Genomic DNA, 20,939 nt, shown 5'->3' with positions numbered 1-20,939 from the left:
AAGCAGGGAAAAATATGGGGGAATATGACCAACTTCATTCTTGTGCAGGGTCACCATGCAGTAGTCCTAGTAGAGATTACTCAGCACTGAGCATGAAAAATGGAGATAGCACAAAGGGGCAGGTTTACTGACTGATGACTGTGGACTGGCCAATTCCATTTCATCAGCCTATTATTCACTATAAATGTGTGGAAAATCCATCTGCTCTTACTTAGATATGAAAGGAAACAAAAGCTTGTTTGAGTGAAAAGCAAGAGCATGACAAGAATACCCTTAAGACAAAACTTTATTCTCACACTACCAACAGTCTCCATTCCCTGTGCCTCAGACAGACTTTTGCTAACACAGTAGAAGGTGGCTCTCTGTACTCCCTCTCTCACACCAGATAAATTGAAATACCTCTCAGTGATAGTACAAGACAACATAGTTGCTTGGATGGAGCAACAGATAGCCAAGAAATCTTTCATTTACTCTGGCTCTACAGTGATTCATCTCAAGCAAGTAACAGCTGATCATCCCTTCCCCATGAAAAATGAGAAAAACCATGCGGGTTCCTGAGAGGCAGCCTGGAAAGGATGAAGGTCTTTACAGCTAACGTAACAACAAACGAGCCATCAGTTCCGACTGTACTTCCAGTGTAGAAAAATAATAAATAAGAAGAATAAAAGGTAGAACTGGTATATTATCCAGAAAAGTCAGTCTTAGTATGTCTTAGCTGCATGGACAATATAGCCATTGTACCAACTGGCATATGTACATATAGACACATCCTGTAACCCCAGCAAATAAAATTGACAAAAATAATTTCAGCTAAAGGAATACAAGAGATATGATCTTCTTCTCTGCAGAACTAGTTAAGAGCATTAGTTATAGTCCATGAAAGACTAAATAAAACTTGGTGAATTCTTTTTACGAGAGGGAAGAGACATACCAAAAATGCTTCTGTTTGGCCACATTTTCCCCTTTCTTTTCAACGGGAATTTTTATAAAATGCGTCTTTTAACATGCAACTCCAAAATCCTTTCTAAACTAGGCAATCAACAACTACATGTAGTCTGTCATTATTATTTTTTTTCCTTCTTGCTCCCTTCTTTAAACACTGTGCAAGATTTAGCTCTTCATTAATATGAGTAAAGCAGCCTTAATACTGCCACAGAAAGCATTTCCGAACAGATAACAGTATGTTACACTAGTTTTTGGAATAGGTTCTAAACTGCTCTGACCCTCTTCTAACTAAACACTGAATTATTTCTGCGTGTTCAGCTGAGAGAAGACTGAGGATGAAGATGATCTGCTACTGAGAACACTTAAGAGCAGCAGATCATCCTCTAAGTGCCAACGGACTTTCACATACAGAAAGGGACGAGTGTTAGCTGGTGTTACACCACAGAACACTAAGCAAAGAACTGCTTCTCAGTCCACAAGTCCTAAATCAGAAGGAATGCATCTTTCGAAATACCCACGGTGAGGACATTGTCTTGTTATTTCTCAATGAAAACTGTATTTGTAGTTGCCACTGAATTGTTACTGTGATGTGAATGAGAAGCAGTTGTAAACAGAAAGGATTCGGCTGCAAAACTGGGGGCCAAGCTGGAAACTGTTAGAAACAGGTATCGCTACTCATATACCACAAATATTTACTCCTTTATGGGGACTGAGAGCATCACAAAATCTCTAGTAGGCAGTGGTCCCCACTTAAGAGTTTGCCATTGCTTGAACTAAAATACAAATTTAGAGTTGACTTCTCTTCACACCACGACTCCTCTGTTCTTTCTGGGAATTACAGAGATTTTTAAATAGTAATAATCCTCACTAGCAGATAGTAGTACCACTTTGTCAGAGCATTATTACATTTAACACTTTGGAATTTTAATAGAACAGCTCTAAGACATACTTCTGTAAATACTCCATAAAAACTTATATCTATATCTGCTGCTGTCCACTGACTTCTTAGCATCATGAAAAGTGGCCTTGGAAACAGCAGTATTAAAAGTTACCTTCAAATCCAAAACGGAAAGGGGGAATTCATGAATTAACCACAACTGGTAACCTCTATTGTACGCCTAAAGCAATACTAAAATCAAAATACCTCTCTGTGGCACTTACTCCAGAACCTGCCTCAAAGCCCAAACACTGGTTATGCCTAAGTAGCAGTCATTTCATTATTCACTGCAGATATCTGGAGGTGAGAGGGAAAGGAAACAGCAAATGTGTTCTACAAGCAGGATTAGGCAGAATGAAGGGATGGGGGTTATAGTGACAACTTCAACAGCTTTCAAAGCTCCAATAATTTCAATGTTCTATTTGTTACTCCAATCTAGTGGTACAAAATGATGCAAGGATTTTGTTTATATAAAGTTAACCTCTCTCTCCCTTTCACGTTCTGGATGGAAGTCGATAAACCTAGTATTTTCTGAAAACAGTTGTACTCCTTACTTGACATAACACAAAGAGCCAATTAATTCTAGCCTCAGGAGCATTTGGCAGTCTTACAAAAAATGGGGAGGAAATGCATCCCTTCAAAAAAATGCTAAAAAAACCCCACAGTACTTTAATGAACTTTTTTTTTTTTTACTCTTAAATCCTGCAGAAGATGATTATCAGCAGCAGCAGTTTCCAAATGCTATCATTATCTACCTTTCCCTGAGGAAGTATTTATCTCCTTCTCCCATAACTCATTCAACCCTGTTACTTGAGATCACTGATCTCAAACAGAAAAATATTTAAGAATAATTCTTGTGTTTCCTCTAAATGACACAGTATGTCAGTGGTTGTCCCTTTGCTGCTTTGAATGGGGGTTGGACAAGGCTAATGTTGACAGAAAAACAGACTTTAACCTCAATAGCCTAAATGACGACATATGCCACAAGATAAGGGTGAAAGCACATCCACTCACCACTCTGAACCTTCACTGAAGAAAGATCTAATTTTTAATAAAGCTATGCAGCTATACAAGAGAGAAGGACAAAGCTAGAGCTCTCACTTCATGGAAGACACAACAGGCTTTGAATCCAGAAGTAGAGTGCATTATTTTTTCTTTCCTTCCTTACTAAATTAGGTCAAAAGCCAATGGAGCAGAAGCTGTGGCTGTGTGTATCCCCTCCTCCCAGTTGCCAGCCACAAAAGCTGAGCTTACATGGAGGCCGAGTACAGACTGGCAATAAACTGCTGCACAGAGAAAGCAAAGGAAGATTATTTCATCAGAAAGATAATGCACAGGGAGGTACAATATGCTCAGAGTTATATTGGAAGCAGAGAGGTGGAAGATGACACTTTACAACTCATTGTTTTTATCCGTGTATAGCATTACTTGCTAATATGATATGAAGACAAAATGAATCTCACTTTTCTGCAAAGTAACTGGATACAATTATCACCTAAAGAGAAAAAAAATTAATATCTATCACACAACTCAAATACTTTTCAGTAAAACTATGGAGGCTGGACAGGGAGTTCCATTTTCTAAGGTATAATTTAGTTTCTTTAAAGCATAATATTATCTTCTAAATATATTGTTCTCAAAACATTGTTTGCATTATATTAGTCTTCTTTTCAGTCATATTTGGGCCACCTCAGTGCCTCACTCCTCTGGATTTCCCAACCTTCCTTATATGCATACACATACGTGTTGTCTGTTTGGCCTGTCCCAAATACATAAGGCCCTGTCTCCAGTCCACATAAGCGTAACATTACCTGCTACTCCCTAGGAGTAGCCTGTGCTCTTAGAAAGCTAGCCTGGCCCATTGCTCAGGCGAGCTCCCCACCTTCAAATGTTTCCTTCACCACTCAACCAACTCTCAGCAATGCTAACCACAACCCTCAACCACCTTCCAGAACTTTTGCGTAGAAGGTACCACCAGCACTTTCCCAACAGTACTCCCAGAGCCTCTCTGCTGCAGAGAAGCCCCTGATAATGCTTTGTTTCTTGCAGCTGATTCATACTGTCCTTTACTTGCAAACTCCTCCTCTCCTTGCAGCTAGACACAGCATCAACCATGCCCCTAAGACATCACCCTCCATGACGGTGACGCCAAGTGTTACTAACCATTCAGGGGTTGCTGAGCGAACAGGGACTGTTTATCGCCTGGAGAAGAGAAGGCTGAGGGGAGACCTTATCGTTCTCTACAACTATCTGAAAGGAGGTTGTGGAGAGGAGGGATCTGGCCTCTTCTCCCAAGTGACAGGGGACAGGACAAGGAGGAATGGCCTCAAGCTGCACCAGGGGAGGGTCAGACTGGATATCAGGAAAAGAATTTTTACAGAAAGGGTCAACAGGCACTGGCAGAGGCTGCCCAGGGAAGTGGCAGAGTCACCATCCCTGGAAGTATTTAGACAGGCGGACAAGGTGCTCAGGGACATGGTTTAATGGCAGATATGAATGAATGGTTGAACTCGATGATCCAAGAGGTCTTTTCCAACCTGGTGGTTCTCTAATTCCTTGTCTAGTTTATGCATTGTATACAAGCCCTGTCTTTCTCCTGCTTGCTCCTCTCAGCCACTGTGACACAGCCCCTGTAATCTTTGCTGCACTGGCAAAACAGAGAACTTTTTCAGGTAGATGGGTGTTTCTCTTGCGTATCCAGGATGCAATCCAATTCCATAACAGAAGGGCTACTCTAAAGTGCTGGAACACCATTTCTCTAGATTGTTTCAATAATGTTTGTATTATAATCTAGAAACTCCGCAAGGCTAGCTAATGAGGCTGCAGATGCTTTCTGAATCACTGATTATATTTAAATCTCTCTTTTAAACCAAGCAGGGCATTTTGCAACATACATTGTTCCATTGTACCCAAAAAGGGCCCATTTCTTTCTACCTAGACATCTTCCAAAGCTGTACTTTGAAGTGTTTGTCCAAACAAAGGAGACCGAGAGACAGTGTACATATGCATAACCATGCATTAGTTTCTAAACTAGGTAAAGCGAGAGAATAATAAGTTGGCAGCTGATGAAATAACAACTGGTTTTATTTCGCTAATTTAACCAATGTTATTTGCAATAAAGCACTGTAGGTAATAATGATACACACGTTGCCTCATTCCCCCTCAACTCTCTCACCTCACAGCACTAACTTCTGTTATCATGTGCCCCAAACCAGGAAAGTACTGACATCAGCCATGTCGCATCTGCCCTGTCAGTACATCCCTGTAGACACATCTACGTGCTTTCATTCCTTTGTACCCAGAGTAAACATTCATGAATGGATCTGTCTCTCAAAAGAAGCTAAGAATTTTGCAACTTTGTCTCTTGGTGTACAAACTGTCTGAGGCAGAGAGATCCAAGCCCTCTCTTTTACTACTTCTTCAAATCTTCTGACAGCCAACTTTTTGTTTCATATTTGTACAGCTTCTAGCACAGTGGGGTGCCATTTCACAATTTGTATTCATGTTATGACTTCCTGCAAGCAAAAAGCCTCCCAAATCTCTGTGTTGTTACTTAAGATAGAAACTAAAGTCATCCTAAATTAAAGAAAGATCCAGTCAAATGCTTTCAAAAAGAATAATACCTCTGACTACTGAAAATGCATGTGTTAATACACTGCATATGCATACATAAATATATACCCTATCGCTAGTTAGCAACCCGTACCACTGAGCTGGAAATTTAAGTGATACTTGAGTAGTACATTATAAAAGGTATTTATAGCAAATATATTAGTGGATATAATGCAACACTGCTTGGGTCTACACATTCACAAAGGGGGACATGAAGATAGATCAGCCTTAGGCACAATAACCAACATTTAGGGGTATATTTGTCTCAAAAGAGGTCAAATAAGTGGAATTCCACAGAAATAAAAAGCAGCTTTATCTGTCCAAATAACAGATATTTGTGTTATGGTATGTTTAACTTTATTCTTCCTGGACAGAAAAACACAGATATTCAAGAGTACAGAACATAAAGACCATCACAACTGCTTGCCATGAACTTAGAATACGAGAGAGAGAAATGCATAAAAATAGTGAACGGGAGAAGTATGTTTATTTTATTAACAGATACTGCCTTTCACTGGGCATTTAACAGTCTGTACTGTACACTGGCTCTACATTGCCAGTACTGTACATGGGCTTCTACTGTCTTTTTCCCTTTATCAAGTCCAGCACACATGATCTCAAAACATTCTCAAATGTTTACCTGAACACTATAAAGAACGCAACAAGGCAAAGGGTACACAACAACAAACAACCTTTCTTGACAGTGTTTGGTTTGTGTGCTTTCAGCCCATGGTATACTGCCAAACAACTGTCAATACTGGTTGCAAGCAGTGAGGTAACCCTGCAATAGTCTCTTGTCACCCAAGAAAGACAACTAACACCTTTAAAACGTCTCAATAGCTCAGGAGCCTAAGCTCACTGGCAGTCAGTTAGAATTGAGCTGCTGCACACTTGTGCAATAAGACAAGTTATTATAGGTCTGGGTCCCGAATACAGGTTTTGAGTTGAAGTCCAAGGAAGGGAAGACTGCCCTATACACATTTTCATTTCTCTGTTTTTGTGAAAGCACTCACTGTTATATCTGTACACATTAAGACAAGGCCCAGCAACTCCAGGCCCAGCATTCTGGTCTGCTGTTATGCCATCGTCTGCTCTCTCCAGAGCTCTCTCTCATCCAGAGCTACTTTCCACAGCACCAGAGTGGTACTGTTTGATTTTGATTTATCACAAGTGAATTATTATAATGAAATCACCAACTCTATCTAAACCTCTGAGAAAGATATGGTTGGACTAACAAAAAATTGCTCTGCAAAACAAGCAATTATGGTTAGGTTCACTGAATATTGGCCTTAGCAATCCAACTGATTATAGAAAGCTAATAATTTAAAAAGTAATGAAGACGTAAGAGATTAAATCCTTTAAATCTGTGTGAAAGACTCCAAGAGGAATTTTACAGTGATTTTCACTGCATGTTTTATTAGATATGTGATATTTTATTCATGGGTAAAGCAAATATAACAATTAGGAATAATTAGCATTTCAGCACAGAGTGTTATCTAATAGGTTAAAATAAACATATAATTCTTCATTTAAATTCTGTATCTTCACATTTTCCCCTTTCTGGTTCAGAACTTTTACATTTAGCATAGCACTTAAAGGAACATTATACAGCTCCTGAAGAAAGAGAGAGAAGTAGTGGCTCTTGCCTTTGATATCTTATTTTCCTTCTCTCCTTGCATTTTTACTCATTTTCTTTTTCAATTTCCTCTTGAGCATAGCTTGTGAGATAAATGCAATGTAACTTTCAGGAAACTTTATGCCTTTCATCTTTTTTCCTCACCTTAGTTCCCCTCTCCTCCCTGGAATTCCAGAACAAATGTGTGCAAAGGAAACCTACTTTAAATCTAATGCCGCACATACAAATTCATCAGTTTACAGTTAACTAAAACGCAAGTATTTGTACCACCTCTTCCACTACTACTTTAATACTACAGAACAACAGTGTATTAACAAAAAAGGATAATACAGTAAGTGTCACTTTTTATGTGGGCTATTTTTTAATGCAACACTTAGAGCTCAAGAATATCCATTCCTTGAGCTGGTATGGTTATCTCAGACCAAAGCAGGAACAAGACTCTCCAGCTGGAGTGGTACAATACAGAATACAAAATAATTCCTTCTCTAAATTAAGTGCATTATCACTGAAACTAGGATATAAATCTTGAACCTTACAAAATTACGGCACTGCACAATTTCAAGTCCATTTGCTTGCCAAGTTTCATAACTGTCATCCAAACACCAGAACATTTCATCTACTAACCTTCAATTTCAGCCTGCACCCTCCTGTTTCACAGATCTATGGTAACTCTCCAATTCACATAAACCATTATTAATTATAGTGGTTTCAGACACAAGAGAATCTTTCCCTTACTCCGTCTCTCACATAACTTCTTGGCCAACAATAACTAGAACACACAGCCTGATTCTTATAATGAAGAATAACAAAGGAAATTACGCTGCTGGTGCTCATGGGAAAAAACTGAAGTACAGCCAGATATCACAAGACAGACACCTTTTCCCCATCCATTTTTCCACTAGATGCTTCATGCATTTAGCACATACTCCATGCCAAGTATCACATTGCATCAGCTCAGTATTGCACCTTCTCCGTTACAGTTTATTAGACTGGATAAGCAATGAAGTTGAGGTCAACGTTAGTCTAAAAAAAGCTAGTATAGCTTATTTTGTTAACTACTGCAAGAAACAGGTCAATTCCTACTTGCTAACAGAAACCATAGATGGTGCAGGAAGGTAAAATAAGATCACAGAAGAAAAAGAATCACATCTGTATCCAAGAAGCCTGAGCTAGGTAACCTAAGTCTAGGGTACAAAATGCCCAAGAGAAACATGAGCTTTCATGTCCAGTTCCCAGCCACTATGACAGTTTGCCAGCAAACTGCATGTTACGCTTAACAGTCCGGCTGTGACTGTCATACTTCCCTCTTGGCAGTTCTAGATAGTACAAACAAATGAGTATATCTGGGGCTCTCAGAGACGGGTGTTAGCATGACCACAGCTGTGAACTGGACTGCATGGTCTATAGTGTGCACATGTGTGGAGCCATCCAGGTTGTGATAGATATGCCAAGCCAGCCAGTTTCACCAGCTTATATAATAATTTATTCCTCCTGGAATTCAAATTCATTTTGAAACTAACAAACAAAGCACAGTGACATCTGACTTTGCAGACCCAGAAAGATAATTCTGATTTGCCTCATTAACAATGTATCCCCTTGAAGTCAACTTCTGCAGGTACCAAGGTATCCTGTATCATAGTATCTACTCACCTAACTTGTTTTCAGAGTTTGATTATTTTCTTATATTTGCTCAAAATATAGATAATTTTATGAATAAGTTCCTTTAGCAGCAGTAATTGTTTCTATCTCACAAGTTTATTAAACATTGAAGTTACAAAACACAAACTATATTTGGAGAGCGTGTAGATTCAGAGAGTTTTACAATGCTGTCATATATAATTCAGGAAATTAGGAAAATTAACAAGGAACTGATAGCCAAATAGAACTACTCTTTCACAGAAGCTATGAAACCATTTTTAGCATGCTAAAAAAAAGCCACAACAAAACAAGACAAACAAAAAAAAAAAAATCAAGCAACAGAGTAGCAGTAACAAAGAGTAAAAATACAAACCTCAAAAGGCAAAAGCCTCCAATAAATTTCAGCAAAAAAATAGTCTGTCATTGCAAGTTATAGCTAGCTATATATCAAATGGAAGAAAATTATGTAAGTTCAAGTCTATATCTAGGGAGTAACCTAATGGCTTACAAAAGTCATCTCCTGCCAATACAACTTGCTTTACAGGGCCAGGGAGTGGAAGAAAACCATACTTAATGCCTTTGTTCATTAAGTTAAATGAACCTTAGTTCGTAGGTTTATGTAGTCACAGTCTTGAAAGATTTTTCTCCAGTGTGTTTTTTCAAAGATGGCATTGTGAGAATAAAGACTCTGTGCATCCATAAGCAGTCATTTGGAAGCACATGGCAGCAGTGATTATCATGTCAGGACATTACTTGAAAATATATGGTTGGGATTTTTTCTCTGTTTTTATCAAGGACAAAGAACTAAGAATTATTTAAGAACAGGAAAAGGAGATGCTTGCTGTAGTCAGCAATCCACAGGCTCAATTTAAAATCTTGTGAAGTCAACTAAGCCGCTCACACCTGGATTATGAGACTCTGTATCAGGCCCTGGTGATCACTAAGAAACACTCCAGAAAGCAGTGACACCTAATGGCAAGCATGCCTTTGGAGGACAGCAGGTGTATCCTATGGCATGGAAAATCAGCCCTCTTTAGCTGCAGAGTAACTAGCACCAAAGCATTATAGGAACTGAAATACTATCACAAATCTAAGCACCTAGGAGGGAGTTTAAGAAATATGACACATACGCAGAGTATGTCACGCATGCTATGCGTTTAAGCAGAACATAGTTAGTAATAAAACCTATGGGCTGCTAAGCTACAGCACGCTGTATTCCAGTCTTCATCAGATTTGTGTGTTTAAAATAAGCAAGTGACCTTCGCACATTCTAGAGCAGGGAGAACAGAGACCTGAACACTCATCTGTAGACACTAGAGGCCCACAGAGATTTGGTTTTAATGAATCTGTTTTGCTTGCTTGTCCTGCGCTTAACAAAATGTGTGTGAGAATACTGTAATGAACAGTCAGCGACACACGCTACATACCTTCCAATGAGGCTTTACCAATAGAACAGCAAATTAAATTTCTATTACCAATGCACAACACAGTACAAGCCAAGCTGCACTGGAGTACAACAGCTTACAAGACAAAATGTGGACACGCGTACCACCAAGCTAGATTACTCCTTACCAAATCAAGAGAAGCAGTGAGCATGTTGGAATTGCCCTGGTATTATTATCCCTAGTACAGAAGCGCTTAAAAGCATGAACCAAAACTCAGAACCCAGCAACTTGTCAGAACACAGCAATGACAGGAACTTGTCTAACACAAGGAATGCAGCAGTCCTCGCCTGCAAAATCTAAAAGCTAAGAGGAATACAGGAAGAACAGATGTAATTTTCTGTTTTAGAAAAAAAATACTATATAAACAAAAATATCTATTAAGAACACATGTATAAACATATGTAAAAGCACACATATATACATATTATGGATTATATATACTTCTGAACCTGCCATTGAAAATAAAAAAACTAAGGGCAGTATGCAACTGACTGCATATGGCTGAAGGCACTGATAAATGTACAAAACCAACTTGCAGTAATCAAAGTGCCTGAACTATTGCTACACACTGCTGCAATGAATTAGCCTTTGAAAATACTTCAGTGTATTTTTTCAGAAAAAAAACTTTCGCATTACAGTATGTGACCACTGCCCTAAATGATTTTGATAATGATCAATAACGTAACACACAAATCTGCATATATGTTTCTACATACAGGACAGGATATCTATACGCACATAAAGATGTATTACTATGTACATGTCAAGGGAAAAAAATAAGAACAAAGTACAAAATATAAAAGCATCAGACCATCAGCTACAGAAGATACAAAGCAAACACAAATTATGCAGTTGACAAGGAATGCCACCTAATCCCTGCTTAATTAAAGCACTGTTCTAAACTCCTGTTTAGGGAGTGAGGAGTGTGGGACGACTGATGTATGAAGAAAATATCAGGCAGCGTGGCTAATCTCAAAGACTTTGGAGCTTTCGAGCTACATAAATCAGAGCGACTTTTTGAATAGCCTCATAAAACACAAAATCATTGCCATTCCACTCACGACTTTCAGATTCTTCCTACAGCATACAGATCATTAGGAAACTTCTAAGCAATCAAGTAATGTGCGGCTGATGAAATTACTCAATCAATGCATGGGCTGAGAGAAGCAGCATAATACAGAATTGCACAGTTTTGACATAGTAACCCTGCCCCTTTCTTTTTTATATAGGGGAAAGGAAAATTACAGTGGAGTCGATTCATTTCAACATTTTCATGAGAGTGCTTAACGTAGTCTTTCTGAACTGCCAGTTCCTATTTATAATAGCAGTGCAGAAGAAACATACAGACTATAAGCAGCCCTACCAATGTTTGAAATATGACACAGGAAAAAGTTTATTTTTAAATGTACACATTTACATACACGCAGACCTGCTCTAATGATCTAAAGCAGCAGCTGCAACCATTCAGAAGACAGAAATATGAAAAAGCGTATCACATAAAAACCAGTCACCATACCCCTCCCACTGCCATCACCAACTCGTTAAGCTCTACTCACTAAATTGTAATATATGACTATCTAAGAGATGACTGATAACATACATTCATACAAAAAATATTCCTTTACAGGAAACACATCAAATACTATGTAGGCAAGCAAGACAGTGCATCATGCCGGTAAAAGTACACACTATCAGAAAAAGGTATGCACAGGTAACATGTTGTTTCTTATTACCTTCTGCCCCTCCCATACATGGGAAAATACTTCCCACTTGAATGTCTTAACACTGTAGTATGAAAAAAAGATAGTGTGTTTGTTGTCTAAGGCATCAGTACTACCTCTGGTAATATTTCTTTTCCCCTGAACTAAGCATTTTAGTTTTTAATTTGGCTTTGTAAATTCTTAGTTGATTTGTTCATAGAGTACCCTGCTCCTGCTTTTGCTAACTCATACAAATAAATGCTGTTTATTATTTACGCCAAAATACTTGATACGTAAGTTTACTCAGTACAAGTGGAAAAAAACCAAAAGTGGGTCAGAACATCCAGGTCAAAATACATTAGTGTGCCTAGGGGCCAAATTTTCATCTGCAAACTGTACAAGTTGTAATAGTTTGTCGTCTACCCATTTAGTGTTAAAATAGTTCTAATCTCAGGTCATTTATTTTCAGTGCATTCATTTCAGTAGAATTAAAGCTCTGTATAACATTTATCAGTTTGCCATTTTCATGGCCAAACAAACCGGTCTATAAAAAGAGATAATCCTCTTGTCAACTGTACTAATTGTCTCCCAACACAAATTAATCATGTGAGAAGCAACTGCTTTGGTGTTGGTGGGTTTTTTTTCTTTTGCTTTCAATGAAGATTTACTATAGGATGTACCTAATCACTAGCAGCCTTATAAAAAACATTAGTGGTAAAAAGCGTTGTATTGATCATACATAGACAAGTGAAACAAACGAAACGGTCATTAATACTAAGGGGAAAAAGCTGTCGTCTCCCTTGATGGTAGTGGCAAGGCATGCAGGTCTCCCTTGATGGTAGTGGAAAGGCATTCAGCTCGCTCAGCAACGAGCCAGAAGGATGGGAGACAGGGGACTGCAAAGGAACTCATCTGCTACACACTTGGAAATTCCCGCAAAACCTAAGATGTGGTCGGCATGCTACAAGCTCCTAAGAAAGAAATTGTAAGGCGTAACCGTCTCCTAGTGTCGCTTTAACATTTTACAACTGGGAAGGAGTAGGGGAAGGGGGGAAAAAAGGCATTCTCCCTTTAAAAGGAGGGCATAACGCGCTGCCTCCCTTGTGCGATGTTTGATGCTCCGGTCGCACACGGCTATAAGGACTGACCCCTATAAAGTTGCGGTAGCCCGTGGGCACCTGCGGGGGGAGGTGGGGAGGGAAGATGGGCTGGCGTCTCGCTGCCCAAATCTCGGTGTCCTGCGGGAAAGCTCTTGACGGCCGGGCTTTCCAAACGTTCCTCCCGCATCCCCTTTCCCTGAAACCCTCTACGGATCTCTCCACGACAGGCAGACATATTTACCAAGCCAACCCTGGGGAGAACGCCGGTTGCCCCACGGCCAGCACCTTCCCTCCCTCGCCGCCAGGGAACCTCCCCAAAAAAAAAAACTGGCCCCAAATGCACCTTCCCCGGTCCAGCGCGGCGCTGGCCGCCCGCCCCTCGCCCCCGCGTTCCCAGGCTGCCGCTCCGCTGCGTGCGGTGCCTGCAGATGGGCGAGCGCCCGCGGGGGCAGCGCCCTCCTCTCTCCTCTCTTCCCCTCTCCTCTTCCCTCGCATCCCCGGGCGGCTCCGGGGGCGACCCGCTCTCTCGCCACCCCTGGGAACAGAACGCCGCTCCTTCAGGGATGCTCTCGCATCCCGGATAAGGGGCAGAGACGGGGATGCCCGCTCCCCGGCTGGGAGCGCTGTGCACGGGCACCGCCGCGGCCGGGAGGGGGGGCCCGACCGCCGCTGGCAGCTGCCCCCCCGGCACCCGGGGGATGGCTGATACCCTTGGAGCCGGGAAAGGGTGGCGCGGGGCACCCCTTACTGCTGCGGTCACCCGCGGGAGGGAAAGCGCTCACGTTGCCAAACCACCTGTTCCGCCGCGGGAAAGGAAGGCGGGATGGGAGGGGGTGAAGGAAAAAAGGGGGGGGGGGGGGGGGCTTTGCGTGGCTATCATAGTAGCGTGGGAAATAGAGGGAAAGCTCGGGGTCCCTCCTGCCCGAGGAGGTGCGGGGAGGGACTGGGTAAGAGCCCAAGCCCTGGGCCCCCCAGATCATCATCAGCGCAAAACCTCAAGATCTAAAGCACGCACATACCCCCGCCGACAGGAAACCTTCACACAGAGCAGTAAGGAGACAAGAGGACTCCTAAGAGCCTGATGGAAAGCAATTATAAGAGGGGAACAAACAAATGAGCGAGCGAGCAAGCAAGGGCTAAAAGAACTGCCGGGGATGGGGGGGGGGGGGGGGGGGGTTGGGGGAGAAGCCTGCCGAGAGAGGGAAGGTTGCAAAGGAGAAGCTGGAAAAGTGTCCAGCAGCACCAAGCAGACGCAGCACCCCCTTACCGATATGAATGATCGAATCTGCAATCGCCGCTTTCCAGGTTCGAGTCCAACAGACGGACACGACCAGGATGAGGGAGAAAACTTCCATCTCCTCCGGAGGTCCAGGCTTTGTAAGAACAGCTCTCTTCGCCAAACGGTGCCACCGCAGCGGAGAGCGCGGCGCAGGGAACCCAAGAGTTTGAGGTGCCGCCGGCGGAGCGTGTAAATCCCGGTGGCTGGCACGGAGCCGCGGCTGGGCAGGGAGCGAGCCCGGGTCTCCGAACGCCTCTCTCCCCCTCGGCAAAACCTCCCTCGCGTCACTTCAGGGGGCTCCTGGGCAGCAGCGGAGTTGCTGGGAGCGCCGGCAGCGAATCCATCCAGCCCGGGCGCCGCCACGGGCAGCAGACGCCTCTGCTGGTCAGACAATCCCCATCCTTCCGCCGGGTCCAGGGATCCGCTCGGTCCCGCGGCTGCTGCACAGCAACTTCCAACCCACACCACGCACACACACACACAAACACACACACACAAACGCTCTTGGCCAAAGGAGCCCCGGGAGCCCGCAGCAAATAGCTCGCCTTCAGCGAGGGAGGAGGAGCGGGCAACCGGCAGAGCAGGCGATCCCGCTTCCAGCCACCAGATTCCTGCAGGAAAAGCCCCCCCTCCGGAGGCCAAAAAACAAAGTGAACTTCAAGGTAATGCAGATAGTAATGCAGAGATTTCCCCCCACCCTTCGCTTAAAAAAAAAAAAAAAATTAAAAAAAATTGCTTCCCACAACTGGAGAAAAGAAGAAGGAAAAAAAAGCAATTGCAAATCGAGCCCAGCGTGCTGTCTGTGTCGCGCAAGGTAGTGGTTGGACAGGGCAGGAGCGAGAGGAGGAGTGCCCGGAGCAAGGCAGAGGAAAGCAGATGATGGTCTGCAGGTTGCTTTTGGAGCTTGCTTTGCTGGTGGGATGCAGAGAGAGCTGGCAGCTCCAGCACCAGCCAGCACGTTGCCTAGAAATGGATCACCTAGGAGAAGGAGAGAGAGCGAGAGATAAGTGCTATCAGCCAGAGAGGGAGAAACAGAGAGAGCGAGCCAGCGAGAGCGCTTCTCTCTAATAACCACCTCCTCCCCCTATCTGCAATACAAGAGAGAAACAAAATAGAGCTCTCATCTCCCCTGAAATCTTCAGCTGGGACTAAGAAAGAGACATAAGCAGGGGTGCGTATAGCCTAAAAATACATTGGGGGGAGGGAAAGGTGGAGGGGAACATCTTTTAGACGTCTTACGCCCGGCTTAGAAAAAAAAACACCCACCCCATTTATTTAACCTTGTAACTCCACCGCAGGTATCAAGTTGAAAGCTAGATGGGCACTTTTGCTTTTCAGTCTTTGACAACTGAGTCAGGGACATTGCTTGAAGGGGAAAAGCAAAAAAAAAAAAAAAAAGGAAAAAATCGGGGACACCTGGCCTCAAGGGGAAAATGAAGACCTAAAAATCTATTAATAAAACTTTAATTATCTGTGTTCTTGATGGAATTCTCATAATTCTTTAAAGCAGTGTATTGTATTTTTTCTTCCTCTCTATTTAGGTAGTGGAGAAATTTATATGGGAAAACATTTAGAGTGCACTTTTCATGCTCAGAGTACTATGAATTCATTAACCGATTAATCCTCAGACTTTTCAAGCTGTAGTTAAATACGTTATCCCCTTTACACACATGGAGAATTGCATTGAGAGAGGTTAAGTATGTTCCTCTAAACTGGTCTAAATTCTCACTTTACGTCTTATTATACTTTGTTCTGACTTCTGTTTTCCTAGTCATACTAGAGACAGGACTCAGGAATCAAAAAATTGCTCTAACATAGTGGTTATATCCTAAACTCATATAAACCATTGACAAGACCTTCTAGGAGGGGTTCATCAACCTCCTTTCTTCATAAAGAATCTTTTTGAAGGCCTCCTTAGTTAGAGCACTTAGATTAAGTTCATCATATCTGACATGCATATCTCTTCTACCAACCACGAGACTAGTTAGCAAGCACACCTTTGTATGCCTAAAAAGTCTAATTATTTCGTTCAAGAATAAATAAGATTTTTAAGAAAAGACTATATCAATGTTAGGGAGCAAGATAATTGAATTTATTTAAAAAAAAACCCCACCAGTGGCAATTTCTGCTTTGCTTAGGTCCTCACTGACAGGCCAGTACTTCCCTAAAAATGGTAACAGTCAAAAGACTTCAAGCCAGATCCAAAGCACAAGGCAGGGCTCATCCTTCCACTGGCCAGAATGAGCTTTCTCTCTTAAAAGCTGTAACAAAGCACAACTAAAATTGACTTTAAGACAAAAATGAAAAGGTACATAAAGAGAACAAAAGACAAGGATCGGTGTGAAGCGAAAGTCTCACAAATTATGTCACTCGTGCCAAATTTGTCCTCTGTGCATCCTCTGTGCGTGTTACAGATCTGTTATCAATAACAGTGAAGAAAAGATTTATTTCTATAAATGACAGTTCATGTACAGTGTCAGTGAGTGTAATTGGCATTAAGTTTACATGTAATAAATTCTGATGTATCTGAGAAACTTTTGGAGCTACTTGAGTCATTATTACTTCTCTACAAAAGAACAGAGTTCACAAGAAATGTTAATTCACTTCTTTGGGGGGCATGTCAGAGCAGTACTCTTTAATAATGTACAATGCACAGTAGGCGGAATAGCAAATGTAATGGAAACCTTTGGAAAATTATAACTTTTTAATCCTCAGTTTAGATAATACTAAGAATGATGAGGTCTTATCTAGAAACCAGCTACCCTTACCCAACTCTTTAAAGCATCTACTAACCTGAATTGGCCACACTAAATGGAAATTTTCGCTTCAGTCTGTAGACATGCTTAACAGGACAGGAGTCACAGCCAAGAGTTTGTGGCTCACAAATACCCTCTAACTTAAAAAAAAAAAAAGAAGCTTTTTGAGTATAGCTCTGAAGAATAATTTCAGTGGTAAAGAGCACCTCCTGAAAATTGGAGAGGATCAAGATTGAAGTTAAAAAGTAAATTCAAATAAACTTACTTGAAATAATGAACACAGTGTCGACTTAATAGTCGATGGGTGCAAAGATAAAAATATAGTGCACTTCCTCGTTTTCATTCTCTTTGGTTCTTATTCATTACAAGCAAAAACCAGTGTCATGCATTTAAACAGACTGGAAAATCTTATGCTACGTGGTTAGTTCAAGATACCAGAGAAAAAACTTGAAAAAATATAAGTCTCTTCTATCCAATATGTGTTATGCATTTGCAGAAAGTTAGAGAAATAAAAGAATTCCAGAGCAGGAGTTACTGATACTGTGAAAATATTATTGGAAAAAAAAACCCCAACCTGATCTAAAAATCAGACTTGCACAAATGCAGACCTCTAATTCGCCATGAGTGCGATTCTCATGATTTCAGTGACTGCTTCCTCAGGCACTTTGGAAGCTAAGTCCTGCACATTTCAGCCATGCTGCTTTTCCTTCACTGTGATTTCCCTCCCAAAATGTCTTCATTTGCGTCAACATCACTTCAGCTCCACCGTTAACATCCATTGGTGAAGCACCACCATTGACTAATGCTTCTAAAAAACAGAACAGGGAGTAGTTGTCTTCTTTCTAGTAGTCAAACTAAAATGTGGTTAATGGTTGCTGTACCTTATGTTTCCACTGATCAGGTATTACAGTGTTGCATATTAGTGCAACCCCTAGAGGAGCAGCAGACAGATGATGCTCTTGTAAAATAATTGCAGCAAGGCGAAAAAGTGTCCATCTAACCTTTGTTTCCTCACATCCACACATAGCATTCTGCTACCTTAACCAAGTCGGCTTTGGATCTGAGCTTCTGTCTACAAAGGAAAGATAGCTAAATATAAAATTCTCACATGGCTTTCACTCATTTTGCCTTAATTTTGACAACCCTGTGCCCCTTTTCCCATCTGCTGGGCCATCCAAACAGATCTGAGAATGCAGAGGTCAACTTTTAATTTGTTTTATTCTAAGTCTCAGAATATTCTCCAGGTAATTGAAGAAACTAACAGCAGTAAAACAGTCTCAAAATCTTCGGTGTTGGGAGGTAAACAGAGTAACTAAGCCTTTAGATGACAATCCTAACGTACATAGCAGGTATTTACCATTCCCACACATGAGCATTAAACAATCCTTTTACACATTAGAATTAAATATTTTCTATTCAAGTGTATTGGTTAAACTTACAAAAAGTTTAGATGAGATGAAATGAGATTATAGCTTATGTTAGCCCAATATTCTATTTGCTCCAATATCTTTTTTTTTTTTAAGGCCTCTAAGTTATTACTTCAGAGGGGAAAAAAAACAGAATGTACCTGTCCCACTATGCTGTGCCATGCACTGTGGCAAAGGAAAATAGGAGAAATTCCTTCATGAGCTTACTAATACATCACTTCTTATCTTGAAGTTTGATATTCAGTTAACTTTAACCTTATAACTGTTCAAGCTAAGATGAAATAGTGTTAACAGCCCTAAAAATAAATTAAATAAAAAAGGGGAAAAACAAGCCCAGCAGCATTAAGCTTGGTGTCCTTCTATAAGAGTGAATTCCAGCAGTGCCAACTGGCTGTGAAAACTAAGATTTCTTTTACTTGGTTCTAACTTCCCTTTCTTTCATAAGATATTTCAATAAGATATTATGACACTAAGGTGTGGGATTAAAAAGAACTGATCACCTGTTACAGGAGAGAACCATCAATCACAAATACATAACACTTTAGGTATGACTGTTATTGTCACCATCTAAACATCAGAGAAAGGTTGAGAAGGCTCACCTACTATTGCTTAAATTGGTTTCCATTTCTGGACTTAGATATAATAAAAATTATATATAATACAATTTGTTTTCATTGTCACTGCAGATACTTCTTCTGAGTCTTTGTGAGTCTTCTTTTAAATGAATCCTCCTAACTGTGGAAAATAAACAGTTATTCTACAAATATCCATAATTCTATGATAGTTATGTGGCAGCATGTGCTTTTTTCATCTCTTCAGAAGATTTTTGGAAGTTTGTCACCAAATAGTAACTTTATAGATGAAATGCAGAACTCTGTAACACTTTTGGTACTACAAGTCTCGAAATATGACACATATTCGGCAACTAGATTAGCATAGGCAGCACCCTACAGAGAGCCATTTCAGTGGGCACAGGATCTCCCTGTAAGGATGCTATTCCCAGATCATATCCTAATTACATGTGGTGAGGAAATAGAAATCATCATTAATATTAATTCTTTTTACTTATGATTATCATCATGTATGCTGTGAGATGATCTGCCCAACTTAAAAACTTGGTCTACTCAAGGCTGGCCAGATAAATGTTTTTATGACAGTAGAACAACAAACCAAGAGCCTCAAACCCCTAATTTATGTGGAACAACCTGTTCCATTTGATAATGCTATTTTACTCTAAATAACGATGTTTCCCCCATTTTAAAAAAATCACAAACTGACAAATATCCCTCACCTTGCATTGCTATATTTTTTAAAAAAAAAAGGCATGCTTAAAGTGCTGTTATAAAGTAACTGACTGACAGACCTGTCAGGAGAACATGTGCCACAAGCAAATGTACCTCTGCCACTGAGCTGATGCCCAGACGCAGGGAAACCGCTAGCTCTGAGAGGTTACTTCAGTTGATGTGTCTATTCAGTCTTTGCTTTACCTGGCAGAGCTTCAGACAAGAAGTCATCTGGGAGGGCTTTAGTTAAGAGGACATCTGCCCACTAGGAAATAGACTTGCTTCAGTGACCGCCAAATAACCTTTAAATGAAAGCTTTAGCCTACTGCCAACTTTAAGGTTATTCTCTGTATAATGAAAGAGGTCCAGGTTAATAGGATCGTTTGAATTCTAAATAGTGTCCCAGACATAGACTCCATCTGTGCCATCACACTTTGAGTGAAATAAGCATGCTTGGGCCACTGTCACCATTTCTGAATAAGGGTGATAATCTTGCCTTTACTTAATGGAATAGTTTGAGGATTAAACTTGTTCATTTTTTAAAATGCAAAGTATTGTATCATTTTTCCAATTTCCTTCATTCTTTTTCTCCATAGTTTAAACATGTGATTGTGTGTATATCTGCAAGACAGTGTGTATATGCATGCACATGCAGATAGATAAATAGACATAAAGTAATTCCATTTGGCCATTATACAAATAAACAGAACATTAAATATTTACTGCATTTCAGCAGGCAGTGCATGTTGTGGTCTTGAATATCTTATCACAATGGAACAAATACCAGGCCAGAATCAAGAGTTATTCTGTTAGGCAGAACAGGAAAAAAAAATTGTGCAGTACACGGCAAGGATTTCAAAGATTTTTCTTTCATAAAACTACGTTGGTTTTGAGTTTAGTTAAGAGCTTGAGTGTTATGCTTTAGCTTCACTACATACAACTCAGAAAGTCATTATGTAGTAAAGTTAACACTTAGAGCAACTAGTGTTATTAGAGTGAATTAGCAAAGACTTCTACTGAGATAGATTTATTTTTACCCTTTAAACCCATGTTACCGATCTCCTGTGCTGCCTGAGCCATCCTGTTACGTACTGTGCTTAGAATCTGTCATGTTACTGAAGGGAGGACACAGTGGCTAACAGCACTTAGACTTTTGGGCATGATCTGGACATAAAAAAACA

At 40.8% G+C, this 20,939-nt stretch overlaps 1 protein-coding gene across 6 annotated transcripts in view; it reads right to left on the bottom strand.

Moving 5' to 3' along the window:
• GRID2 (glutamate ionotropic receptor delta type subunit 2) overlaps positions 1-15,004 on the bottom strand; it is a 727,507-nt gene extending 712,503 nt beyond the window's left edge. For all 6 annotated transcript variants that reach the window (XR_008449796.1, XR_008449797.1, XR_008449799.1 and 3 more), the window contains exon 1: positions 14,281-15,004. Coding sequence is in view for 1 of the 6 variants with exons in the window: in XM_009562749.2 (XP_009561044.1) it covers positions 14,281-14,368 (88 nt within the window). In the remaining 5 variants the exon portion in view is untranslated. The remainder of the gene's footprint in view (positions 1-14,280) is intronic.
• Positions 15,005-20,939: the final 5,935 nt, after the last annotated feature.

Source organism: Cuculus canorus, chromosome 4, assembly GCF_017976375.1.
Source record: "Cuculus canorus isolate bCucCan1 chromosome 4, bCucCan1.pri, whole genome shotgun sequence".
Taxonomy (NCBI): domain Eukaryota; kingdom Metazoa; phylum Chordata; class Aves; order Cuculiformes; family Cuculidae; genus Cuculus; species Cuculus canorus.
This window is presented reverse-complemented; position numbering and strand designations above follow the sequence as displayed.